This window comes from Tigriopus californicus, chromosome 3 (assembly GCF_007210705.1).
Source record: "Tigriopus californicus strain San Diego chromosome 3, Tcal_SD_v2.1, whole genome shotgun sequence".
NCBI classification, from domain to species: Eukaryota; Metazoa; Arthropoda; class Copepoda; order Harpacticoida; family Harpacticidae; genus Tigriopus; species Tigriopus californicus.
Genome location: NC_081442.1, coordinates 11,910,194 through 11,919,991, shown reverse-complemented (window position 1 = coordinate 11,919,991; position 9,798 = coordinate 11,910,194). Strand labels below are relative to the sequence as shown.

At 40.3% G+C, this 9,798-nt stretch overlaps 2 protein-coding genes across 5 annotated transcripts in view; one reads left to right on the top strand and one right to left on the bottom strand.

The window, feature by feature from the left end:
* The window catches only part of LOC131878525 (xylosyl- and glucuronyltransferase LARGE2s-like), an 18,837-nt gene extending 15,549 nt beyond the window's left edge, over positions 1-3,288 (bottom strand). The window contains 10 exon segments of the mRNA XM_059224519.1: positions 85-290; positions 292-410; positions 413-482; positions 484-568; positions 1,874-1,931; positions 1,934-2,010; positions 2,045-2,252; positions 2,311-2,506; positions 2,575-2,840; positions 3,153-3,288. Coding sequence (XP_059080502.1) covers positions 85-290; positions 292-410; positions 413-482; positions 484-568; positions 1,874-1,931; positions 1,934-2,010; positions 2,045-2,252; positions 2,311-2,506; positions 2,575-2,840; positions 3,153-3,207 — 1,340 coding nt within the window. The 5' untranslated portion in view covers positions 3,208-3,288.
* A 652-nt stretch (positions 3,289-3,940) lies between these two features.
* LOC131878523 (sideroflexin-3-like) lies at positions 3,941-9,769 on the top strand. Of its 4 annotated transcripts, none has more exons than XM_059224514.1 (6): positions 3,941-4,080; positions 4,659-4,828; positions 7,410-7,590; positions 8,142-8,403; positions 9,032-9,144; positions 9,222-9,769. In XM_059224514.1, the coding sequence occupies exons 2-6, from the start codon at positions 4,680-4,682 to the stop codon at positions 9,465-9,467; spliced, it is 951 nt and encodes a 316-aa protein (XP_059080497.1). In that variant the 5' UTR covers positions 3,941-4,080; positions 4,659-4,679; the 3' UTR covers positions 9,468-9,769. The 4 variants fall into 4 exon arrangements, with proteins under 4 accessions (XP_059080497.1, XP_059080499.1, XP_059080496.1 ...); XM_059224516.1 differs by having other exon boundaries at positions 4,028-4,080; positions 4,670-4,828; XM_059224513.1 differs by lacking the exon at positions 3,941-4,080 and adding an exon at positions 4,156-4,312.
* The last annotated feature ends 29 nt before the right edge of the window (positions 9,770-9,798 follow it).

The window sequence follows — 9,798 nt, the reverse complement described above, 5'->3', positions numbered from 1 at the left end:
GTGGAGCATAAACCGAGTAATAGGGTGTAGCTGTCGGTAAATGGGGCCAATAATGGAGAAAAAAGATCTCAATTTCCCACGTGCCTGTAGTTAATGGTGCTGGCTTTGGTCATCTCGTAACAAACCGGATCATTGCCCAGTGTGTCCAAAAGTAATGACTGACGTATCTCTTTCTCGGCTTTGGGCTCTTGAGCCGATCTTTGCTGACATCCGTACAATTCTCGTCGAAGCAGACCGCCATCATATTGTTGAAACGTCAAGAATTGATTCCTGAAGTATTCAGCATTTTTGGTGCTGAACGTTCAATTTCTTGGGTGAATTGAAGTGGATCAAACTGAGGTCTTTGATCTGATCGGGCGTCGAGTAGCAAAGCTCGGAGAGCGAATTGTCCGAGAACTGAAGATTCCATGGCAGGGCAATCGGAACACTAGATCAGGCTGCTCTTTGATGACTGCATTGAAGATGTCTTGATCAGCCAAAGTTTGTGATGTAGTAGGTGGTCAGATCTTTTTCCGCGATCAAACGCCAAACCTGGGACCAATTCATGTTTGCAAGTAAACCATGATTTCTTAGAGAAGGTCTATCCTTCCTTCCTTGAATGAAAGGCAGAGGAAGGTTAGTGTTTCCAGACCATATATTTGTGAGGTTTTTTAATTTTTATTCATTTTTGTAATTTGGGTGTTAGGGTCGGAGGAATGACCTCGCCCGGCCAGCGAAGCCAGCCATCACATTGTCCGTATAAAATTCCGACAGGCAGTATCGTGTCCATATCAGCTTGGTTCCCTGTCTGTGGGTGTGGTTTGCGTCTAAAAGTTCCCTTTGAGAAAGGTTTGATTTGGCAGTTGGTTTATTATTAGTACAACTTGTTGTAAGTTTTCTTTAGTTTGACAATTTTGATTGGTTTGAATTGGCAATTTGTGCTTTTTAGCAATGCACCTAAATTCAAGGAACAATGTCATTTTCGAACGGCAAGAACAGGAAAACTGTTTTGTGGTTTTTGGTGAGCACAGTTTTAAAAACATAGCTGACAATTGTATTTAACTTACTTGCGCCAATTATTTGGGCAAAATTTCCCCTCTTCCTCTAGCTACGAATGGGTCACCTCAGTGAAAAATATCAAAACCTTTTTGAAATAAAGAATTTATTGCGAGAAGCATGTCCAATTGGATATAGTCGTACATGACTGTCAATTCAATTAGAGCCGCACATGGCGATTTGGGGCCCATTTTGGGTTCAAGGGTTGCCATTCGAGGCAAATATCCACTAGAGAAGCAGGGTTTGTATGTGTGTGTGTGTGTGGGGGGGGGGGAGACCTGGGATCGAACCCATGAACCCGAGATCAACTCGGTCACGCATTAGTCTAATGCGCTACAACCTTCTCCTTGGAAATTGGAAAACTTCCAATTTTGTAGCCGATAAAAGAAACCAAGTGATCAGCTTCTTTTTTATGTGTGAAACGAAAAACTTTTGATTTCAACTTTGCTAGTTACTAGCTGAATATTAGTTTAAATTCTTTTTATTGAAAGTGAGCTTTTTACGTTCTTTTTGAAAAGCATTTTTGTCTCAGAACACGTGCTGATAGAATCATTATTGATTTGAAGGCTTTTTTAACATCACAGAAGTGAAAAAAAAAAAAAGTGAAATGAAAACGTTTTATCTAAAAAATCAAATAAAGTTATAAAGGTAAAAAAAAATATGGACGAAATATGACCTTTCATTTTATTAGTACGGGGGATTACATGCCCTGTAGCGGGTAGAAAAGCCCGTGAAAAAGCAAACAAAAAAAAAGATTGAACAAGACAATACCTTAGATCAAAAAAATGATCACATTTTTGCAATGAGGTTTGTTTTTTGATGTTGCCCTCAGCCTTACCGAAGTCGCTCCAAGTGCATGAGAATTACACCCGAATTGAATCCCCTCCCAAGAGCCGCCAAGGTTGGTGGGTTCGCCAGAGCTTGCCCGGAATGTACCAATCGCTCTGGTTTTCCACCATGCCCAGAACGTTCTCGATGGCAAACTCGCGGAACAACCGCCACGTTCTCGGTGGCAAACTCGCGGAACAACCGCCACAAAGCCGAGATGTCCGTGTTCAAGATCACATCCGTATCCAGAACAATGACTTTGGTCATGGATCCGGGCAAAATCTTGGGCAAAGTCAGCTTGAGGAGGCCGTAGATCCCAGAGTAATGCTTATTTGGGATCCACGACACGTCTTCCTCAACATCTTTGGACAGGTACGTGGAAATGAAGACTTGAAATCAAAACATAGCGGTCAGATCAAGTCGTGAAATCAATGGATTGTTGCTCACCTTGCTGCAAACCCCAAGATTGGAAGAGTACCTCCAAGATATCTTGGGAGTGCTCATCAGTTATGAAGTGGAAATGAATAGGATGCTTGCGGAAAAACAAGATGCTCTTGATCAAGGTCACCACGGATCGGGTGGTATTGTGACCGGAACAGACAATGGCAATGTGCAAAGTCTCACATTTGGGCAATCCATGGCCCTAAAATCAGCTTGAATTAGTATTCTACCAACATACCATAACTAATAATATCGATTTTTGATTTTTACTTGGTCCGAACAAGGCCGCTTGTTACCGATGGTTCTGGAGGTTGGTGGATCGTATTCGGGATCTAAAGCCTCCACTTCCTGCTCCTCATCAATGTCATCATTAGTGTCTGCATCTTCAATGGAGTTCTTTACCGTCAAATAGGACATCAATTGATGCTGAGAGAGTGACAATTGATGCCTCAAAATCTGATTTTGCTCCTCAATGTCTCGAACTCGCTCGGCTAAACGGTGTTCCCTCACGTTCAATCCCAAAATATTGTCTTGTCCTAAAGAGATTGACAAATTCTTAAGATCTAAATTATTAAACGCCTCATTTGGTTTGTCCGCATTTGATATTCGTACTCTGTTAAGGACTTTTGACATAAAGTGCACTTATTAACTGAAAAGTTTCGATTGGTACACACAAGAGTTCTTAACATATGAGAATGATGCATTTGTAAATTCAACTATAAGCTTTAATAACCTTTAGTATGATAAATTCATGTGGGGTTATGAAAGGACCTGATAATATGAGCAAAGAGGAAAACTTGTTAGTGCATAATTATGCATGCCAATAAAGAATATTTCCTGGTTCATACCCAATTGAGCCCTCTGTCTGTTGTGGATGTTCCAAATCGTGCCCAATGCAAACATGCCCAACAAAATATGCCATTTCCACCTCCATCCCAAGCCCACGATTGATTTCCCATATCGGTGACAGTTCAACCAACCCAGCTTAGCAATTTCTTTTTCTCATCAAAAAGGGTCTTCACGGTCTTGAGCATGAGTGGGATCGGCCTTTGTTTTAGTTACTCAGTGGAAATACATCTGGCCAGTTTTCATCGTTTCTTTCTGAGCTGAGGTTCCGTGAATATATTTTTGCTCAAACATGAGTCTCCAATGGTTTTCTTGATCTTTTCTGGTCTTTTGGTTTCTCTATGTCTTTATCCTTTTGGTAAAGACTTTAAAACCTATAATGTGACAAGAAAGACACGTTTGCTTTGTACAAAAACATGTGACCAATAGAGGTAGTTGGCAGTACTTAAGACTTAATTTTGCACCTCAATTGTCTAATAATTGGACAATGTTGAAACCATTCCAGAACAAAGGAAAGAATGCAACTTCACTCTAGAGGCCATTACAATGAATTGCAATGATACTGTGAGATTTGCTTCCATAAAAGGGCGGTCAATTTGGCTTTTATGCAGATAATGATCCTGCTGGAAAACAATTGTGGTATTGCAACCTCTTAATTCTGCAATAAAATATCATTTCAATTGCCAGACTAGATGTCACCTCCATTGAATTATTTGAGAGTTGCCACAGTGCTTTCAAATCATGAGGATCTCGGGATAGGGTACAGAAATATGTGCAAGTTGTTCTTGACGCAAAACCCTTCGACTCGAATTAAAACCTTGGGTCAACAAACACGAAGAAAGTCAAAGAGAAATAGCAACATGCAACACAAGTAGCGCACCCAGCGGATGTGTGTATTAACTACTGGACAACAACAAACCTCCATCAAAGGTAATTCAGAATATTTAGTTACGGATGTTATAGATCGTTGTGTGCCATTGTCCTTTGAAATTGAGCACGAAATTTTAGCTGTCAAGTGTAACCTAGATTGTAAAAACAATTGATATTATTGGTGTTTTCGATGCCAATTTTGTTATCTGTCTCATCTACAGATTCAGGTTTTCGAAAACAGGTTTGATTCCCAGTCCCATTTCGATTGTTTGTGAGAACTTGGTTCCTCGGAGTAAGTCTAAATTAATACCCCTAAAGTCTTTGAATTGGTCAAGGTTGTTACCCTGGCATCATCGTTGTAGAAAGCTGTGAGTGACTAGAGGTCAAGATAACTATCGACCTGGACCAGTCACTCAATGTTGATACCCCGTAACGTCTAACGACTCGACTCTTGAGTGCCCAACTCCCGTCCAGATTATAGAAGTCTGTGAGCGAAATATTTGACGAGGCTGTATTTCTATAATGCGTCATCATGTCGCACAAGTGTTACTTTTTTGGTTCACTTCCCGTGGCTTCAACGTGTTTAGCCTGTGAATTTTACTGACTTGTAGCATTTTTCTTAATCCTATTTCCGTTAGGATTTTTAAAGGTTGATCAACATGTCCCGAATTAATTTGGATGAGCCGAGATGGGACCAATCTACTTATGCCGGGCGTGCCCGACATTTCTTCACGGTGACCAATCCCATGAATCTCTTTTGTACCTCGGCCCAATTGGATTGGTCCAGAGAGGTGGTCACCAAATACAGGTAAGCTGCCTTGATTTAATGCAAGTTGATGATTTGTTTTCATGTTAATTTGACCAGAGGGCGTAGTAGGATTAGTGGGGCTGTTTTATGCCCAAGCTTCATGTGTCGATTTACTTGGATTTCAATGAAACAGCCATATGTTCAAGGTTTGATTTGCTAATTGATTGCTCATCATAATCATTAATAGAGAACCTATCAACGTTGGATTGGTAAGAATAAGATTGCAACCTACCAAAATCACGAATAAAGCAAATTTGTAACTTCAATCTATAGGGCACTTACGCTACACGAAATATTGTATTGTATTGTAAAGACCACTCAGATCCTCAAATTTGATGTATATAGGGGATGTCAAGTGAAGGAAATTCAAGGAAAAATGTGGTCCGGCACCCTGATTTTGGGCATTTTGAGGAGGGAGAACTAAGACAAATATCACAGTCAACTCGCACCATTCGCCTATTGAATTTTCAATAATCGAGTGATTTTTAGCAAGTTGTGGTACAAAACATGGTACAGAGCATGTTTGGTGTTAATCAGCTAACGCACAATCAAATTGGCTCAATACCACAATGCTAATTGCCTAGACAAGCATGTAAAATGGAATAAATGTCAAAATCCAATGCATGCACAGTGCGGTTTGGCGGGGCATGTTGTCTTCGATTTTACTCCATGGAATAACGTCAGTTGTTCATGAACGCGTTCACTTGACAAGCCCTATAGAGTCTTGGTTAGGATGAAGGTTGCGAGGAAAATGTTTAAAGGAAAACGCAAGGTGCAGGCTTGAAAGCAACCTGTCAACGGACTAAAAGCATTTGAGAAGGGGAAAGAGGTCAAACGAGGAGACCCAAAACCTGAAGGTCCTCAAGGACTACTCCAGTAGCTGAAGGTCCAACGACAAAAAATTCCACACCTTGACCACACGAATTGAGAAGAAATGTTGTGGGTATCTGGAGTAACCACAGTCTGAATCTACCTGATATCTCCCAGTAGAACAGGGATCCATACCGGGGTGTTTGTTGTATTGTAACAGGTGTCTGACATACCTGTTTGCATTTTCCCCTTTTTGCATTTCTTACCGTTTATAAGCAACCCAACGATTATAGGGAGGTCCAAAATCACAATATTGCCGATCATCAGAGACTAATCTTCCTAAACAGCCACACCTGGTGCCGTTCTGCCAGCTTGGCCCGGAGGCCAGCGGGTCACTATCAGGTGGTAATGTTTTACAACAAGGATGAAGGCATGCATGCACCCACTCCCCACCCATCTATCAGCGTCTCTTGCCTAGTAGATAGAGCATGATTCTGGGATGCAGTTGTCTCCTCTCCTCTTGCCTGACCCATCTCACCATGGTGGTAAAATAGCCTTATCAAGTTTTGAGAGAAGTACACGATCCCTTCTTAGCATTTTATTATATCTTGCAAATGCATAAGAAGCACTTTTGATCTTATCGCTTTACTGAATTATTGCTCCCATTAAACGCTTTGATGCCTGAAAGTTAACAAGACTCATTTGGATATTTCTGCCAACCTGTAGTAAGGCTTTTCAACCACCGTGTCAATTGTCTTACTAGTGAGACAGGACGGGTAAGCCAGCAAGCGAGTGACTGAGCAACACAAGAGCATAAGAGAAAGAGTCGGCCCAGGGTGGCCAAATCGACAAAGCATTTTGAAAGCTCCTCTGGGAAGTGTTGATTAGACACAGATTGGTCCAATTCATAACATTTAGTTTATGTTAACTTTGCGGGGAGGGGGAGGGGTAGTATAATATAGGGGTGTTCTAATGCTAGAAGAAATTAGTCAATTTCCTCCAGATCTTGGAGAGTCTTGTACCCATTCTGGACACCCTGACACCGAAATTTGAAGCCAGCGCTGCTAGTGCTACATTCTTTTGATTTCTCGATGACAAGCTGTCGTATCGTATCGACAGCAGCTGTGATTGTTGTGGAAGATTAGTCTCTGATGATCGGTTATAAAATCACAATCGCCTTTTGCCTCGAAAAATCCGTAGCGCAGTTTAATAAGAGAATCATCACCAGGGCAAAATTATTTTTTCTTAAAAGAACGTTCTTTTGCATTTTTTGTTTATTTAAATGTTCTCATCGTTTTGTCTCACTGGCTAAACTTTTATCATTAATTTTTGATCTCTTTCTTAAAAAAGTTGAACATTTAGAAAACATATATTTTTTTTGTTTTGCTCCTTTTTGTTATTTTTGGTATTTTTGCTCTTTTCTAAGTATCAAATTTCATATCTAACTTTTGTCGCACACACAGTATCTTTTAGCCTCAATATTGGAAAAAAAATCAAACTTTCGACAGTGGTATTGGTCTTAACTAAATCTATTGAAGAATTTGTTCGTATTTAAGGTTTATTGATATTCTAAAATGATTAAGAAAACGTAGTGGAAAAATTTGCCTACAAATAGCTAATTTCCACAAGAAAAACAACTTTAATTCTACTTTATTAAAAACACAAAAGTTGAAATTTGTCACCCAATATTTCTCGCTGCTCCTAGAGAAGTTTGCAGCAATATGTACCGACTTCATGTAAAATTCGCATCTTTTTCTATTGCTTTCATCAGAACCGGTGAAAAATTGGACCTGTCCGATGACGAGATCTGGAAGGCCAAACACATGTACGATTCAGCCTTCCATCCGGATACGGGCGAGAAGATGCTCATCATCGGCCGCATGTCGGCTCAAGTGCCCATGAACATGTCCATCACGGGCTGCATGATGACCTTTTACCAAACCACGCCACAGGTAAGACGGTGAAACACTGACACCTTGAGAGACCATGGGAAAAATATGATTTGACATATTAAAAATACTCTTAGGTGGTAGAACACCTAACTAAATCAGTATCTAAACTCAAGGAGAGGAATAGGCGCCATGCATTTCTATATTTCAAGAAATACTGGGGGCGCATAGAAAAGTCTCCAAAACTTTTTAAAAAATACGGTCTCGAGGTATTTTGAGAAGCTTGTTCAGGTTAAGAAATATGGAAAAATTGCCCCGTAGCATTAGGCAATTTTTCAGACTTCCCGATCAACCAAATAAGTTAGTTGCCTTTGCAAAAAAAATTTCCATCAAAAATGTAAAAAAAGGCATTTGTTACTCCTTGTGAATTTGTTGAAATATTAAAAAAATGAATATACTTTGTCGTTGGCAGTTTCTGCTACCTTTTACAATGCTGTTCATTTTAAAACGTAGCAATATGCTTACTTTTGGCTTCAATAAATTTCTTCAGTCACTCAATGTACATCTATTATCTGTAAATGTGGCTGAAATCTGAATTATAAACCAATCACCAGGTTGTGTTTTGGCAATGGATGAATCAATCCTTCAATGCTCTGGTCAACTATACCAACCGTGCCGGGGACTCGCCCATCTCCCAGAACACCTTGGTCACATCGTATTTGGCCGCAACGGGCGGAGCTCTGGGTACGGCCTTGTCCTTGAACGCTATGGTGAAGTCCTTGCCTCCTTTGGTAGGCCGTCTCGTTCCATTTGTGGCCGTGTCAGCTGCTAACGCTATTAACATTCCCATGATGCGGAGAAGTGAATTGGAGCAAGGTCAGTGAAAGAAGACTCGAGTTATATGCTTTTTGTCATTTCCCACACATCCCCCTAGAACGTTGCTAGGGGTAAAATAATCATTGCAGCGCTTAAGTGTACTTTGTGAAGCTAGAATACATCAAGGATCAACCACTTACATATAAGAAGCTGATTGCCTAACTATATTTTTTTGATATTTTTTATAACTCACTAGATGACATCAATACTTTTTTGCTTCAATCTGTGGCAGAGGTTAGCTCATACGGTATCAAATTTTTTATACTACTTTTAAAGTCACGTCACGTCATTGTTTGTAAAGAAAATTTTAAAATAATGTAGGATAACGAAAGACCAATCATTACCTAAGCATTTGAAAACCACTAATGAAAAAAAAATCAAAGTGAAACAATGCGCATTTTAAAATAGAGTACATACGTATTTACAAATTCAATTGATCCCGGCTCTTGGCATGTTGGTTTCAAAAATGAGCCATAAATGTTACAACATTTGCTTTGACCCAATTGATGGCCTGAACTATGTGTGTCCTATTAAAAACTATATTTCACATTTCTGTCTTCTCTCCTATGACATCTAATATCTTATGTTTTTATAAAGATGAATTCATCTTCTGTAATGACGATTTCAGGTGTGCCCTGCTTCACTCCCACCGGTGAGAAAGTGGGTCTCTCGCCCAATGCTGCCCGTGAAGGCATCACCAAAGTGGCCTTGAGTCGGGTGTGCATGGCAGCTCCAGGGATGGTAAGCATTAGCTCTGAATACTTTAAATATACTCCCTTTAGAGCTCCACATAACTGTCTTTGGATGTGCTTGGACAGGTCATCATCCCGTTGATCATGAACAGTCTAGAGAAGAGAGGCATCTTGGCCCGTTATCCTCGGATCAATGCGCCCCTACAAATCGGGTTGTGCGGCATCATCCTCACATTTGCCACCCCATTGTGTTGTGCCATTTTTGAGCAGAGGGCCTCCATTCACGTGGACAAATTGGAACCGGAACTCAAGGACAAATTGAGGGCGCTCAAGAGCTCTACCGAGTATGTGTACTACAATAAAGGCCTTTAAAGCCGCTTCCAAATGGAACAAACGGACTGGGCAATGCAAGACTGACTCAATTGGATCTTAGTGAAGTGCCTCGACAGAATGGGTCGCATTCAGAAGACGAATCCGAGTTGAATCGCTTGATAAACTTCCACCCTCAGCTTATGACTTCAAATATATATAGCAATAACTAAGGACTAAACGATATCGACGATATGGATTTAGGCTATTAGACAGGACAGGAAAAAGCTTGTTTTTTTCCCGATAAGGCAATAATATAGCAGGGATTACGTGAATATATTTGAACCCGAAGTGGGTTATCTTTAGTATTTTATTTTTCTTTGAAAATGCTGAT

Excerpts from the sequence above, each read along its gene's own strand:
- LOC131878523 (XM_059224514.1), top strand. The coding sequence starts at position 4,680 with ATGTCCCGAATTAATTTGGATGAGCCGAGATGGGACCAATCTACTTAT. Across the intron at positions 7,591-8,141 it reads TTTACCAAACCACGCCACAG|GTTGTGTTTTGGCAATGGAT; the intron begins GTAAGACGGTGA and ends ACCAATCACCAG. Across the intron at positions 8,404-9,031 it reads GAGAAGTGAATTGGAGCAAG|GTGTGCCCTGCTTCACTCCC; the intron begins GTCAGTGAAAGA and ends TGACGATTTCAG.